The 15,509-nt window shown below is 37.0% G+C and overlaps 4 protein-coding genes across 10 annotated transcripts; 2 read left to right on the top strand and 2 right to left on the bottom strand.

Annotated features, from left to right (window-relative positions):
- The first annotated feature begins 568 nt into the window (after positions 1–568).
- On the top strand, positions 569–5,775 carry LOC135164449 (oxysterol-binding protein-related protein 9). 2 transcript variants are annotated; one of them, XM_064124805.1, is made up of 11 exons: positions 572–1,017; positions 1,205–1,420; positions 1,511–1,741; positions 1,819–1,906; positions 2,144–2,342; positions 2,419–2,543; positions 3,516–3,545; positions 3,630–3,792; positions 3,955–4,624; positions 4,701–4,928; positions 5,200–5,775. In XM_064124805.1, exons 1-11 carry the CDS (start codon positions 910–912, stop codon positions 5,284–5,286), a joined length of 2,145 nt encoding a protein of 714 aa, XP_063980875.1. In that variant the 5' UTR covers positions 572–909; the 3' UTR covers positions 5,287–5,775. The 2 variants fall into 2 exon arrangements, with proteins under 2 accessions (XP_063980874.1, XP_063980875.1); XM_064124804.1 differs by having other exon boundaries at positions 569–1,017; positions 1,205–1,741.
- LOC135164460 (uncharacterized) lies at positions 5,696–6,913 on the bottom strand. Its single transcript, XM_064124832.1, has one exon. The coding sequence runs from the start codon at positions 6,911–6,913 to the stop codon at positions 5,795–5,797; it is 1,119 nt and encodes a 372-aa protein (XP_063980902.1). The 3' UTR covers positions 5,696–5,794.
- Positions 6,914–7,414: 501 nt separating this feature from the next.
- On the bottom strand, positions 7,415–10,420 carry LOC135164454 (CDP-diacylglycerol--glycerol-3-phosphate 3-phosphatidyltransferase, mitochondrial). 5 transcript variants are annotated; one of them, XM_064124813.1, is made up of 9 exons: positions 10,224–10,363; positions 10,042–10,130; positions 9,881–9,972; positions 9,594–9,801; positions 9,391–9,513; positions 8,877–9,154; positions 8,533–8,807; positions 7,932–8,366; positions 7,415–7,689 (listed from the first exon to the last, which is right to left on the bottom strand). In XM_064124813.1, exons 3-9 carry the CDS (start codon positions 9,910–9,912, stop codon positions 7,487–7,489), a joined length of 1,554 nt encoding a protein of 517 aa, XP_063980883.1. In that variant the 5' UTR covers positions 9,913–9,972; positions 10,042–10,130; positions 10,224–10,363; the 3' UTR covers positions 7,415–7,486. The 5 variants fall into 5 exon arrangements, with proteins under 5 accessions (XP_063980883.1, XP_063980884.1, XP_063980881.1 ...); XM_064124814.1 differs by having other exon boundaries at positions 10,046–10,130; XM_064124811.1 differs by lacking the exon at positions 10,042–10,130 and having other exon boundaries at positions 9,881–10,007; positions 10,286–10,420.
- A 689-nt stretch (positions 10,421–11,109) lies between these two features.
- Tmhs (Tetraspan membrane protein in hair cell stereocilia) lies at positions 11,110–15,288 on the top strand. Of its 2 annotated transcripts, none has more exons than XM_064124833.1 (6): positions 11,110–11,249; positions 11,513–11,743; positions 11,944–12,138; positions 13,916–14,003; positions 14,115–14,269; positions 14,645–15,288. In XM_064124833.1, exons 2-6 carry the CDS (start codon positions 11,527–11,529, stop codon positions 14,869–14,871), a joined length of 882 nt encoding a protein of 293 aa, XP_063980903.1. In that variant the 5' UTR covers positions 11,110–11,249; positions 11,513–11,526; the 3' UTR covers positions 14,872–15,288. The 2 variants fall into 2 exon arrangements, with proteins under 2 accessions (XP_063980903.1, XP_063980904.1); XM_064124834.1 differs by lacking the exon at positions 11,110–11,249 and adding an exon at positions 11,264–11,427.
- The last annotated feature ends 221 nt before the right edge of the window (positions 15,289–15,509 follow it).

Raw genomic sequence — 15,509 nt, 5'->3', positions numbered from 1 at the left:
ATGTCTACTGCACTAATCCGAAGTGAAGTCTAATCCTTCTTTTGAATCATGTTGATTCAGTGTTGAGGACTTCATGAAGCATATGGCAATTAAAAGATAATGAGGATTACGCTTGCATCGAATTCTTCGTTGCAAATAACTAATAAAATGAGGGAATTATTATCTCAAAATGTGACAACGAGTTCTGGGTCGGTTTTTCTCAAAATCTTCGGCTCAGACTCATTATTATTTGCAGAAAAAAATGCACAGAGTGAAATGACATTGCATTTTCCTCACAATATTCGCAACATAGTTATTTCAAAATAGAAAAGTTTGTTGTAGGGAACAATCGGAATTAAAAACAGACAAATGACATTGAACTTACCTTTTTATACTCAGAACCTCACTGACAAACATGTGCTTGTAACTATTTATGCAATCATTTTTTATGGTGTTATTCAGCTGTGTGTGTCTTATTGGGTCAAAATTCCAAAGATAACTGACGGTCCCTCCATTTTTGTGATCCAGCAGATGGCGTCGTAGAAACATAACCTCACTCTTGTCTGAGACTTGATGGTTGGAAAAAGATGTCAAAGGCCCTAGTGCCGAAGGTGGAAGTAGTTAAGTGAACAGTTTGAGTAGAATTCGTCAATTTAACCAATGCAATAAATCATTTCATCACGGAAACCCCCACCTGTGCACTTTACTCCTCTACTTCAACAGGATTTCTGCGTTGTTCCATCGATCGACTGTTTGCTGATGAATTTGAGCAAGATATCAACAAAAGTCATTAGTGATTCGGCATTTTTATTTTGGACGACTCCATAAAATTAGTCTCTTCGGTTCATAAAGTGGCTCGAGTTGTGCTATCGAAGCGAATCTATTGATTGATAAGTGCAGAAAGAATATAAATAATTCAGGGTTTATCGAATGTCAACGATGGAGGGTTCATTGAGTAAATGGACAAATGTTGTTAATGGGTGGCAATATCGGTGGTTCGTACTGGATGATAACGCTGGATTACTCTCTTATTACACGGTAGTCAACATTTTTATCTATTGTACTATCTTCTTAATCTCGAAGTATTTATTAATATTTGTTGTTTTGCTTGGACGGTAGTGTTAATGGGTAAAGGGTTATGGAATCCTGCCAAAAGTTATTGACTCTCCGCTACTGTATATGGCATCAAACAAATAAATGTCAGAATTTCATTGTATAATTCTAGAGTAAAGAAAAAATGATGAGAGGTGCTCGTCGTGGCTGTGTTAGACTTCGTGGTGCGGTAATCGGTATTGACGATGAGGATGACAGCACATTCACGATAACAACGTCATCGTCTAAAGATGACCCAAAAACATTTCACTTTCAAACGAGAAATGGTGAAGAGCGTGAACGCTGGGTGCGTGCTCTGGAGGACACGATTTTGCGACATTCCCACGCCGTAATTATTACATATACCTGGCATGAGCCTTCATTCTCGTCTCATATACGTGTCACCATAATTTTGATGATTAAATATTCCTCATTCCAGCGTTGGGATCCAAAAAAATCACCTCCCAAACAAGATTTCGATCGCAAAGTGGCTGAAGCCGATGCCTACCTTCAATTACTGATCGATCAAATAAAATTAATCGAAGATAAAGAGAAGAATTTTAATGATGCCGAGGAAGATAAGAAACAAAAGTATGCAGCTATACTGACACAGGCCAATGCTGTCCTAAATTCTGTTAAACATACGATTGTGCAATTGCAAATAGCGAAGGTAAATTGCAATCAATCAGCATTTTTCTGTTCCATTCAATATGTATCTGGCGTAATTCACACGATTCTTTTGCTTAGAATACTGCCATACCTGTTAATGGTATTTACCGGGGGCCAACTGATGCGTCACTCAGTACTTGTATTACAACGCCAACGCTGACTCATGGTAATTTTATTAGCCGAATCATAGATTCAATAAAACCCATTTTAATATTCCATTTAAAGAGGCGGAGTGATTTCCAAGAACTTTGTAACTGAATAAATATGTCCTTTAGCATCAATATTCCTCCCCCCCCTCCCCCACATCAAATCGTTACGATACAGGGATTCTCCTTCATTCATTTGAGGGGTTCACTCGTTATCTTTTGCGTCTTCCCTAAAATCCAGTCATATCGATTTTCAGCTAGAGAAGAACCTGAATCAGCAGTACAAACAGGTATAGAAGTAGGCTCAGAATGTATGGAGCTTCGTGTATCATCGAATCTCCCCAAGGATCTCCCTGTGCCTGAATTTTCATACTCCTCATCCGACGAGGATGAAGACTATTTCGACGCAGCTGACGACATATCAACTCCCACAACTGTCCAGACTCATTTTCCCGAGTATCTAAATATTAATTGACCTTATTTTAATGAATTATTTTCAGTGACAGGATTCCTCATATTATTTTATTTGCAGCCGTTGTGACAGTGAAAAGGACAAACGTCTGCAGACAACTTCGGAGGCTGACAGCAATGAATATCGGAGGCAGTTATCGCAGTCACAGCCACCTGTTAAAACGGACGGCTCCGTGGATTACGACGGTATGTTAATCATTTATAATTTGCATTTTTATTAATTGTTGTTTTATAAGACATCCCATGTCACTCGAATTGAAAGAAGTAACATAGGTTCAGGTCATAGATAAAACGGAAATTTATCAAAAATACATGATTCTTTTGAATGTCATGGTGCATGAAAATTTTGATCTCTTGAAGAATAATTGTTTAAAAGCTGTTTTATGTTTAAAAAATGCTACTCAGTAGGACCGCCCATGAGAGTTAAATAGATTTTCCTGTAAGACGAGAACAAGGATTGGCTTGTTTCTTGACATAATAATATTCCAGGAAAAATGGAAAAGAATTTTTTCAATCAGGAAAAGTAAGCTTGTTAATCGCAAAAAAATAGTAGCGGAAAAGAGTGAATCTTTAACGTAAATATGTTTATTTTGCTGATAGAGTCATGCTCGACATTACCGATGCGTCATTGTATTGATTAGTTTTATTCACGGTTCGCCTATATATACAATCTCAGTATAATATATGTATATATAGACAATACTGGCTCCTCCGTTGCGCACTGGTGACAAAAATTTCACCTCCGCCAGTGAGATTATTTCTCTCAGGAGAACTATTCTCTCCCACCAGTTATTTGTTTGTTTTTCGATAGATAAAATGAAGAGACTCTATCACAACTCAAGTAGTAAAAAAATATACAATAAAATGTGGTCAATTACAATAGTCAATAGTGATAGTCTACTCGTGCACGAGGCCATTAGACTGAAATTTTTTCATAAACAAATGAAAACATCACGTGAAGAGGAAGTGTAAAATTCAAATAAACATATTTTTACGATTTTTAACTTGGCGTGATTCGAATAACGTTAATAATGATTAGTTTGGATGCAGCCACCTGTGAGTATCAGAGCATTCTAAATATAGATGGATCCACCCTTTCATAATTTTTTTTCATTTTCTCTTTTTACATTATTCTGATCGATATTTATTATTTTACAGCACTTTACGAGGAGGAGAGTGAGCCAGAGGGTAATTATTAGAAATATATCTAATGAATGATGTGATTGAAAATTGAAAAAATTAATTAGCATGAATTATGTGATAAATTTCTAGTGGACTCGATGGAGAGCCATGGCTCAGTGGTGACTCACCTGCTGTCACAAGTGAAAATTGGAATGGATTTAACAAAAGTAGCTCTGCCTACATTTATACTCGAGCGCAGATCACTTCTCGAGATGTATGCAGATTACTTTGCACATCCCAATCATTTTATCAGGTAATTGACCCAGTTACATCGTACACTGACACACAAAACAGGCACATCACTTGTGTGAGGAGCTTAATTAATTTACCATTTTTTCCGGAGCATGAAAATGGTGTGTTCGTGATTAAAAAATATTCTGAGTGCGGATTCTAATTAGTAATTTCATTAAAACAGTATAGCAGACATGCCAACACCCAAGGAGCGTATGGTACAAGTGGTAAGATGGTATCTCTGCAGTTTCCACGCTGGAAGGAAGTCTGGTGTAGCTAAAAAGCCCTACAATCCGGTTCTCGGTGAGATTTTTAGATGTCATTGGGACTTGGCAGCTGAAAATTCGAAACAATCCACGATTCCTCAGAGTGAAAGTACTACGAGAGAAGGACCTGTACCATGGTGTTCCGATAATCAACTATGTTTTATTGCTGAACAGGTTTCACATCATCCACCAGTTAGTGCATTTTATGCCGAGCATTATGCTAAAAAAATTAGTTTCAATGCTCATGTATGGACAAAGAGTAAATTTTTGGGTCTTAGCATTGGGGTGCATAATATTGGAAAAGGCTGGGTCAATGTTTTAGAGTATGGTGAAGAGTATGTATTGACATTTCCAAATGGTTATGGTAGATCAATACTCACTGTACCATGGATTGAATTGGGAGGGACAGCTACTATTACATGTGCTCAGACTGGATATCAAGCGACTGTTGAGTTTTTGACAAAACCATTTTATGGAGGAAAGAAGAATAGAATTTCTTGTCAGGTGACGCATCCAGGGGAGAAAAAACCATTCCTCTGCATCAATGGAGAGTGGAGTGGATCTTTGGAAGCTAAATGGAGCGATGGGGTACTTATTGGTTATTTTATATTGTTTTTTTAATAACTGACTGTTGTTAACGATTTTATTGAAATTTTTTTCATAGAGAACTGAGCTGTTTGCTGACGTGACAAAAATTCCGGTTGATAAAAAGCTGGTGAAACCAGTGAGTGAACAGGAGGAGTATGAGTCGAGAAAAGTGTGGAGGGAGGTGACTGTTGGACTGAAGATTAATGATATGGATAGAGCAACTGCTGCCAAGTGTCTTATTGAACAGAAACAACGAGATGAAGCGAGAATAAGAAAAGAAAATAATGCTTCGTGGGAAACCAAAGTAATTATTCTGTCCTTGAAATATTTTTCCTTTGTTTTACCGATATTCATGAGAATCAAAGGTTTATTTGTCCTTGTGGTTATCTAAAATAATGAGGATAAAAAAATGTGAGACAATATAATCAGTGAATACTATAAAAATGGGAAGGGATCACTAATGAATTGTTGCGGCCATCACAACGGCAAAAAAACCTATACCTGTTGTATTCCACTGTGTGCTGCTCTCCAATTTTTTTATTTATAATAATATAACATTTTTCACTATGTTACAGTTTTTCAAGGAAACTAATGATGGTGGTTGGGTATACATGACTCCACTCGCCAATAGATTGAGATCGGCAACAAATTTGGTTCAGTGATCACTTCAACAGTGCTTCTAATTCGCCTAATGCCTGTACCCACGAATTCTCATGAATAATTCGCGGCCTAACTGAGCATATACTGGATATTTCTCAATGGAGAGATTAATCGAAAGATGGGGGGGGGGGGTGACAAATGGTATTAGATCACTGATATTCATCCGTAGTTTAATACAAATAATTCGATGACATGTGTCTTAGCAGATAAGTTCTGAATCTTTTAATGTCACCTACAATATTAACTGGTGACAATGACATGTAATGTTTACGGAGGAAAAAAATTACAAACACTTCTTATTTCATTGAATCTTCTAGGGAATCTGGCATGGGTGAATTTGTTGTATAATCTAGAACTAACCATATGAAAATAGATATGAGATCGATTATGAAAGAGGGAAAAAAAAACAAGTTGAAAATTTTAGAAAATATATTTTTTCTGTAATTGTATAAATAGAGAATAGAAAAATATGAGAAACATAATTCGCACAAGCTACGATTATTTTTTCAATTATAGTATGTAACCAACGTGATAGTCTGGTTCTATCTTACGATAAATCGATGCAATTCTCTGAGATGACAGTACTAAATTATCAATACCTGCAGTTATACTTCTAACACTTATCCTACAAATTCTCACATCTGAGTTTTTGTTTTTCACAGAGCACTGTGATTTTTCGTACCTATACAAAACCTTTGTAACTAATTTTTTATCTAATGTAATTTTATTCGATTTGGATGAGAGTGACTCTGTAAGAAGGCAAAGATTTTTCTCCATTGGTTTGATAATTAATAAATATTGACGATTTTGTTCGACAGCAAGAAAATTAATCTCGCTATTAAATATATCATCGCTAATGCAGTGTAGAAAAGCTGCTTTAAAGTCAATCCACGGACTAGTTTGATTAGAATAGATGGATGGTAAGGACTCCACTGTAAATTGTAAGGAACAATTCCAAAATTTAATAGCATTCCCAAAATTAGAATCGTCGTTACCCAGTACTGTTAAACATCTGTTACACACAACATCTTCTCCAAAAACTTTGTACTTGTCCAAAAAGATATTTCTATTCAAAATACAGTAATGAGAGCCATAGAAAAAATCTTTGTCACGTGGTTGCAATAATGTCTTTATATTTAAATCATCTCCAGTGTGTGAACAACAAAACCACTGAGACGGATCACAATCATCACTCGGTAATGGAAGTACTCTCTCAAAAATAATATCAGATTTAGTAAGAATATTTTTACAACAATTACATACTAGCGATAATTGAGTATTCTTTGGAGGTAATTGAATCTCTGGCATCTCTGTAGCTATTGAAATTTCCCTCTCTAACTTTTGAGAATCAATGACTTCTGTTGAAAATGTGCCAACTTTTGAGTCAACTGGACTAGATTGTAACCTGAACGATATCCACTTATCTGTTATACTCAACGACGACAATGATTCTGGTATAACCATTAATGATTGAAGATCGATGTCAAAACAATTGTTAAAAATTTTTAGGCCAATTGAGTTGTTTTTCAGGCTCAACTTGATTTCACGTGATTCTGTAGAATGCTTCGTTGACATAAAAACATTGCACGACTGAATTCGTGGACGTTGCTCTATGGTTATGAATTCCATTCCACTTTGTTCTTATCAGCATTATTTTTGTTTTATAAATGTTGCTCAATATGTGTGGCGAAAGTTAATCGTTGCACCTTATGTTTCAACCCTCGAAGACAATGACTTTTTAATTGATACCGACCAACGGATGATAATTCATGAATATCTGAAAATAGAAATAAAATACCCAGACTTGCATGTAAATTCATTTCCGATCAGTTTAGAATTAATAAAAAAGTTCGTATCAATTATAAGATAATGGGTTTACCTTTTTAGAGTGGAATATAACTGGAACGATTACACCTGCTCTCGCAATTTGTGAATGGTCTGAATTACAAGGTTATGTTATGAAGAATTTCAGTTGGTCTTTCGGCGACACAGAACTATCATGCGGCCTGATTGGTTCGTACGGCAAACGCGCGCATTTACAAGCAAAGTAAAAGTTACGTTAGTCTTTACTAGAAGGAAAGAAAGGGGAAATTTAGAAATTTAAGCAGTGGTGAATTAAATTAGCGTTCGTTCTCTCGTAATAGAGCATTTTATTGCTTTGGTTGGATGGTAAAAATTGTCTAATGTTGGCATTCGTTTAGTTTAAAACCAATAGCGAAATAATGTCGCTACAGCACAGACCCAAGTGGGTGGAATTCTATCACGTTGACTGAATGTTTTATTGGTAACGGGTTCAGACTTCTTGTACAAACGATAGTGCTCCTGCTCCAGGGCTTCCTGAAGATTTTTATTTTGTGTTAATAGGGCTATTTGGCACTCGAGGTCTCGTTTGACTGATCTGTACCCTGAAATCACCCAATGATGAATTATTGTTATGAATAAATCAATTGTCCTAGCAGAGCCATCGTTCTGTTATAATTGATTCATTAAAACATTATTCGGAGATTATTTTATCATAAAGAAATGTAATGTAACGATGAATAATAATGCAAGTCATTCAATTAGATCATTTTTTTCTAATGGTAGTTTCATTTTCAAAAACCTATCAGTGAGGAATTAAACTAATACTGAATGAATGTCCTCATACCGAAATTCGAAGAACCAACGAGAGTAAAGCAAGGCCTCTCGTGATTGGGAAGAGTGTACCAAAGACCTTTGGCATGATATGTCCATCCGGGACGAATGTATTCTCTCAATTTTATTCGATCATCCAAACCCATCCTTTCAACTTTTTTGAAGAACGACTTCTCAATGAGTGTGTACGCTGCTGGAATACCTCCAGCTATCCCTTTCGCCCCGAAAAATCCATTAGCAGTGGGATGCGCTGTGAGGAGCTCGCAACTACCTTTACAATCTCGAATCAATGCGTTTGCGTATTCTGATGTTAAGTTTAAGTAACTCGTTGCAATTCGGAGGAGAGATCTTGGAGGGGCCGATTTAAACAGCTTCAATGTCACTTCACTATCCTGACGAATGTTGAACAGGCCCATTTGGATCAAAGGGAAAATCCATGTATCCGAATCTAAAGGATAAAACCTGGGGTTTAGACGTGAAATAAACCCACAATCACAACACAATCAACGATGCCTGAGTCAAAGGAAGCAATTAATTTTTTAAAAGAGCATTTTCCTATTGAGAAAGCTATAAAATGGGGTCGATAGTAAGATCAAGAAGAAAATAGTTCTCACCGGCACGTTTGGAGACATTAGACACTTCGAGGGCGTTCGCACATAAAGTCGTAATTTTCTCTCGCACAGTCCGTTTGAACGTCCGGGCTGAACCTTTTAGAGGATGGTCTATTGATTGAGAGGTGTAAGACATGATATCTCCAGGCATCAGACGAAAACTGAACTCGGAAACTCTCCGTATTAATTCATCGTAAAAGTCACAGAGGTCTTTGCAGTCTTCAATGAGAAAATAACGATCTTGACGATTTGTAAAATAATCGTTACTGAGATTCGCTCTGAGGAGAATATTGAATGAATTATTATGAGTTCTGTGGGATATGAAAAGAAAAAAGCCAGTGACTCACCCACTGATAATTAGAGAATCGTCGCAAATGTAGATCTTCATGTGCTGAAGACCAATTAATTCATTGAATCGATGAGGTATGACTGCTTTTGATATTCCTCGCAGTTGAGGTGTGTGATAAAAGAATAATTTACAATTTTCACTGGACTTTCCATCGAGCAGTGGAAGGAGCATTGTCCGAGAGTTGACTTTACCTCGAGATCCTCTCATGTAATCCAAAAGAATATTGATCTTGACGGCACCATTTGTACAGTCCATCGAAGTCTTTATTGCTTTCACCTAGACAAAATGATTTACTGAGTTTATTTAATTACTGTCTTATTGAACTTTTGTTGGATGATTCAATTAGTAATTTCACAGAGAACCAGAATACTCAGCAAATTTACTGCCAAAACGGATTAAGGATTTGGAAACGGAAATGAAGCAAACTTTCAAAATTTAGTCGTAAAGTAAATGAAATAAAATTTTCATGGCATAATTATGACATTGATGAAACAATGCACATACCAACCTACCAAATCCCCCTCTAATTTTTGAGTACCCAAATAAAGGGATGCCAGGGATATTCTCCTCTCAGCTTTCTTGCATCTCTCAAGTAAAGTAGAATAAAATACTGATGGCTCATGAATTACGGTGATCTGTGAACAGATAATAATTGCCAATTGAGTTAATCAGATATCATCGCAAGTCATTTGGGGCCAGAATTAATAAATTCTACCTTAGCACCGTTGACGGGAAACGCAGGGGCAACGTCGTACAACCAATTAAATGTCTCCATGATTTTCCACTTTGCCCCTTTCAGTTTGTCAGGCTCCTCTTCAGGAAGACTGTCAATATGACTTCTTGGATTGACACTGTAGAATCGCCAATCGATCTCGTGAATTTGTGCGACTGAACACAAACTAGAGCGAGATCCTAACGAACAACTGTGTCATATTTATAATTTGTATATAGAGTTCATGAAATACACAATGACAGTTGTTCAATTATTTTTCTTTGACTTACCGATTAAAAATGCAAATAATAGGATTCCGCATTAGTACGCCCGATTACGTAGAGATATTGTTAGGATTTTTTTTCGTGGTTGTCACTGGAAACTGACAGCACACAGGTTGGGGTCTAATGTAAGCAGCTTAAATAAAAATTCAGGTTAGGATTTGGCTTACCAACCAATATGGATTTCCCCTTACAGATATCTACTATTTCAACCGAGCAAGACAGCGGAAGTGGTGCCATCTACATCGTAGGTCTAAATCTTTATTTAAAAAAAAATATATTTCCTACAAACTTTGCAGAGATTAAACTTTTCATGACCGGAAATGATTTTAAATCGTAAAAAAACACTGACTCAAACTCGTATACTTTAATGTAGTGTCTTCCAATCATTTTTCATCGAGAATACATCCTTACGATTGTCCATAAAATAATTGTTCAAATCCAAGAGAAGTCAAAACACCAGTTGCAGTTTTTTAAAAGTTATGCATCAAAAGAACAATTGGGAAAACTCTCCATAGAAGAAAGTTTTATTTCCTCTTTTCCCATTATGTTTTTTTTCCATGCACGTGAAGTTCCTCTCTTCAACTGAAAAGAAAATCTTTAATTCTTTGTAATGAAGCAACGACTTAAAGTACAATCCTTCTCTTTACCGAATAATTGAAGAGCTCCCGGGGTTAAAGATAAATGCCAAATCCATATTAATGAAAAAGAGCGAAGGTCTATCCCACCTCCGCGAAGGCGCTATAATTCTCGCGGTTTATCCCCGCCACTGTAAATGAACTCTCAGGGACCCGTGCAAGGCCCCATTCAGGTGGGCCCCCACCTTTCCCTGTTTTCCTACACTTCTTACCTGGCCTGGCAGCAATCTCCTGTCTCTTACCTGGCTTCAGCCATCTTGAATATAATTGTGCTGCAGTTTCTCAAGTGTTTGTCCTCTTTATAACGCACAACGTATTATTTTAGACATATTATTCTGTAGAACGAAATACGACTGGTAATACGAGCGGTTTATTCGCCTCTGCATTTCACTGTGGTGCATCACATCGTTCGGACGGACACGTGAAAATTATTTTTGCCACTATCGATACAAAACCCCGCAGTGTTGACAACATATTGTTCACTCATTCCTATTCCCCAACGAATGTTAAATCGATTTAAATCGCATTCTTCGGGAGTGATTAGATTTGGTGAGGCAATCGGTGCTATTGTGCACTTTCTGTTGAAATTCGGTGATTATCACTCCAGTGGATTCAACATCTGGGTTTTCAATGGATAATGGAGACACACCGGCGAACCTTTGACTCATCAACACTCAGAAATCTGCAATAATTTGAAAAAATTAAGGAAAAATTTCAATCACTGATAATTCAAAGTGAAGGTAATTATGCTCGTTACACAACGATTACTTTTATCTACTGGATTGAGAATGGATGACGTCTTCATAGCATCAAATGTCAAATCATAATTGGAAGTTTAAATGAGCGTGGACAATTAATACATGACAGAATCACGATAAAATGAATGAAATGAATTAGTGGGTCAACGGAGTGTGAAAAGTAAAATTTTATTGTCTGTAGCATTCAATCTTGCATGAAACCATTCGTGCATTTCCTTAAATTACGATAATGTTTGATATTTCAGGATTTGAAATCACAATGGGCTCGAAAATTGAATATGTAGAGTCATCGCACATGTACGCAACGAATTACATCCGCAATTCAAAAGCTATAGGAGTTTTGTGGGGTATATTTACGATATGTTATGCGATTATCGGCGTTGTTGCTTTTGTCACACCAGAGTGGATTGGAGATCTGGAGCACGAGAATCCAGGGAGATTCGGATTATGGTCACGCTGCAGTTATGGAGCCAATGGTAATTTCGTATATTCTCTCAACAGAAAAAATCCATATAAATTAAATGACTTGTGGGAAATTCATTTAAGACAAAATATATTCTTTTCATGAAATCTTTTTTAGTATCCAGATCCATTGATTAATTATTAATTGAATGATATAATTGATCTGAAGAATTACATTTGTATCCTATGGATAAATAAATTATTTAATTATTAGGTGAACTGGGCGAGGAGTGTATAGGCAGACTCGATGATCTGTCAACAATTGCCAATGTGCCATTCAGAGCTAGTACCATTCTCGTTGGTGTTGCTGTGATAGTAGCACTTCTGTCAATTTGCACAATGCTCCTATTTTTTTTCTGCCAGAGCACTACTGTATTCTACATCTGTGGATGGATGCAGGTCCTGTCCGGTGAGAAATTAATTAATGTAATTTTATTCCCCAAAAACCGGAATTATCCACGACCGCTTACACAATGGAATTTAATCAATCTGAAGTACAGCTCGAAAACGGATTAGAACAAAAAAATTTAATCTGCGACACATTTTTTTTTTCATTCTGAATTTTATTAGATTTTCGTTAGTATTAGCCCTCTTTCCATTGCTACGCGCGCATTGCAAATTTATTTTTCACCCCTGACACTTTCTGCGGTGGAAATCTGGATCAATCGAGAGGACCAATTAATTGTAATGAATCAGACTTTCATCATTTCGTTCTTTTCACGAACTCTTCCTCCATTAGAAAGCCGGACTCCTCTCATTCTAGCCCCCTCATTATCCTCCCGCAATTACCGCGCATAATGCAAACTCGGAAAAACATAAACATCCTGCTCAACGTGACGGAAAACGAGTGACGCAATTCAGGAATTTATCACATCTGTTCATCATCAGTTTTATTGTCGTTAATACGCATTGTCAGTTTAACGTTTTCCTTTCACTCCGCCTGTTGTGGATGTGCCTCATAAGTGCATCCATTAGACCGAAAAAAAGACTTGCATTACCTCCACTCCACTCCACTAAGGCGTAACTAAAATTATGGATTCATTGCATTTCCTGGTCAATATAAGTTTGATGTTTCCTTGAGTGATGGATGTGGTCTTTAACGCACCTCTCATTTCCTCATTTTACCCGGATTATTTTCATCGAACTGGGCAAACCGGTACGAGCCAATTGATGTCAAAATTTACCGCTGACCCACTCCTTCAAAGTTTTTCTCCGACGGATCAATCGCGGATGTTCTGCGTTAGCTAAATACTTTTCCCTGAACCTGTTCTCTGAATACCAATGCTCCAGTGAACTTTCCACACATACGGTATTGCCAACTTCGAATTTCGCAGATCGATCGGTATTTAGATTCATTCTCCTCCATAAAAAAATTGGAGAAATGCTTTCTGTCACCGATCGGGATCGCGTTCGGGGAATAAGAGTATAAAATATAAAAATATTCTTAGAATTGTTTTTCGGATGTGGAATATTTGGGTTATTACTATAACTTATATTGTCATAACAGGAAAATGTCACTGATTAAATTTGGGTGCGAATGCGTGCAAACACTTGTAACTCTGGAATCCTGATTTATCAGGATCATTAGAAAATAGTGAAAGCTGATCTTGTGCCAGCATAATCCATTCACTCGATTACAGGCATATTATCGATGAGGCAAGGGACATTTTGATTTCGAAAATTTATGCATAAAATTATTGAAATTACCCACGTGATTGTGGTCAAAGTTTGCGGTGCCACGCCATCGTGCTGAGTAAAAAAAGAAATTCATTTGATGTCCGTTAGCTGCACTGGCATCGGTATAACACACGTGTGTACTTCAGGTGAATTACAGTATTGCAGAGACAAACTACAGTTAACCATGAGGACAGAGAGAATCCAGAGAGGTTGATTTTCCTGGTCCCCTTTCACTGTCCGACCTCGCCTCCTATCTCCTTTCCTTCTCCCCTCTTTAGCAAACTATCGATGCACCTAAATGCCACTAGGAAAAAACGTTATTTATTTTTGCATTCTTTTACAATCGTGTGAAACTGTACTAGACTGCTCCCATGACTGCAATTACATCGATGGTTTATGGATGAGATTTTTTCGTTTATAATGCCATTTAAGCACTTCCTGATGATCGTAAAATTGTGCAATTCACCCTTTTTGCCCCCTACAAATTTTATTTCCCATTTTAATTTCAGCGGTGTGCATGGGTGCAGGAGTTGGAGTGTACCCACTCGGTTGGGATTCCCTATCGGTCAGAGCTGTCTGCGGGGCCTCAGCATCTCGGTAGGACCCTGTTTTAATGCTATTCCGGTTTTGTGAAAATTCTAATTGCGTTGATTACCCTGTGAACCGTTAAATTAATGATTCATGTTGTATTTGATGAATTAATTGCAGGTATAATCCAGGGGCATGCGCCATCAGGTGGGCCATACCTCTTGCTGCCATTGCAGCACTCGATGCTGTCACTCTAGCAGCACTTGCCTTCATCCTCGCGTCGAGACATGTCAGGCTTCAGCCAGAACCTTTCAATAATGGTTCATTGTATAAAGGTAATTGTAGAAAGGTCTTTTCATATGATTTTACTTTATCGGATTTCAGGGAACATTTTATTATTGATATCCTGATTTTATTAAGATCTGCGATGATTCTGCGATTTCCCAACACGTGGCACAAAAAATAAAATAATTTTAATCCACTTTATAGCTTGAAATTATTTATTTCGATTCTGAATTAATGATTAATTCTCGTATTAATATAATATAATGCGAAATATAAATGCACGGGCGGTCATTCCGCAATGCAAAAATCCTCGTCCCCACGATTCCACAGTCCGCTGAGTAGAAAGTACCGCAGTATTGAAATTTAATCGGTGAAAACAATTGTAGAAATTGTTTAAAATAAAAATCAATGTTTCCTTTTTGCAGGTGAAGTGAATCCAGGATACGTCAATGAAGCGCAAAGTGTAGCTGGATCGAGAAAGTCATTGTCCTTGAGACCAGTCCTACTCGTGGCACCACCTGAGCAAGATCGTTATAGTGAACTTTCCCGTGCTAAATCCCATTCACATCACAGTTTATATGCTGCAGGACCTCATCCAGTTCACACACTATCAACAAATACACTGCACTCTCAGCGTAACTTCCAACTCTAATGTTTTCATCGATTACGACTGATTTTTTCGTAATAATCATTCATGTTACCTATTGAAAATGGAAGCTAAACTTCGTGGAAGAACAGGTGGAGGATAGTCATAATGTTCGTTTTGTTGTATTTGAGAGAAATAATATTATTCTTCATCCTTATAATTGGTTAATACTGGAATGATCGATCTTATTAATGAATGAATCTGAGCGAATGGATATCAGATATTTTTTATATTCATTACCTTATTGGTCTCAAATGTGTATTGAACATATATGTCATCGTTAATTTTAGTCGTTTATATTAAATGATTTTTGTACTTCAAATAGCGACTTTTTGAGGCGCTCAGTATGAGTAATTTTCAAGAAATTATGTCTATAATCGAGATGGGAGAGAAAGTATAATAAACCGTTAATTTTCGAGAAAATTTCGTTTTTTTCCGCGAGATCCTGGAGAGATAGCCAGAAATTGCGTAAAAATTTTGCGGCCATTTCAGTCGCATAATTTAATGGTAGTTCATTACGTCTCGGAATAGATTAGCAGAATACTCATGGGAATGTTTTCCCACTGTATTTACTTTTTCACGACGTAAGAACCACTTCTTAGCACCTGAAATAGGTAAAACAATGGGGGAATTACGAAAACCCG

Source organism: Diachasmimorpha longicaudata, chromosome 7 (assembly GCF_034640455.1).
Source record: "Diachasmimorpha longicaudata isolate KC_UGA_2023 chromosome 7, iyDiaLong2, whole genome shotgun sequence".
In the NCBI taxonomy this organism is placed as follows: domain Eukaryota; kingdom Metazoa; phylum Arthropoda; class Insecta; order Hymenoptera; family Braconidae; genus Diachasmimorpha; species Diachasmimorpha longicaudata.
This window is presented reverse-complemented; position numbering and strand designations above follow the sequence as displayed.

Bases quoted from the DNA above. Each gene is read 5' to 3' on its own strand.
- LOC135164449 (XM_064124804.1), top strand. From the start codon at position 910: ATGTCAACGATGGAGGGTTCATTGAGTAAATGGACAAATGTTGTTAAT. The intron at 1,018-1,204 runs GTAGTCAACATT...GTATAATTCTAG, and splicing joins GATTACTCTCTTATTACACG to AGTAAAGAAAAAATGATGAG. The intron at 1,907-2,143 runs GTAATTTTATTA...ATCGATTTTCAG, and splicing joins AACGCCAACGCTGACTCATG to CTAGAGAAGAACCTGAATCA.
- LOC135164460 (XM_064124832.1), bottom strand. From the start codon at position 6,913: ATGGAATTCATAACCATAGAGCAACGTCCACGAATTCAGTCGTGCAAT.
- Tmhs (XM_064124833.1), top strand. From the start codon at position 11,527: ATGGGCTCGAAAATTGAATATGTAGAGTCATCGCACATGTACGCAACG. The intron at 14,004-14,114 runs GTAGGACCCTGT...AATTAATTGCAG, and splicing joins TGCGGGGCCTCAGCATCTCG to GTATAATCCAGGGGCATGCG. The intron at 14,270-14,644 runs GTAATTGTAGAA...TCCTTTTTGCAG, and splicing joins TAATGGTTCATTGTATAAAG to GTGAAGTGAATCCAGGATAC.
- LOC135164454 (XM_064124811.1), bottom strand. From the start codon at position 9,912: ATGCGGAATCCTATTATTTGCATTTTTAATCG. The intron at 9,802-9,880 runs GTAAGTCAAAGA...AATATGACACAG, and splicing joins ATTATTTGCATTTTTAATCG to TTGTTCGTTAGGATCTCGCT. The intron at 8,367-8,532 runs GTGAGAACTATT...TTTATCCTTTAG, and splicing joins TAATGTCTCCAAACGTGCCG to ATTCGGATACATGGATTTTC.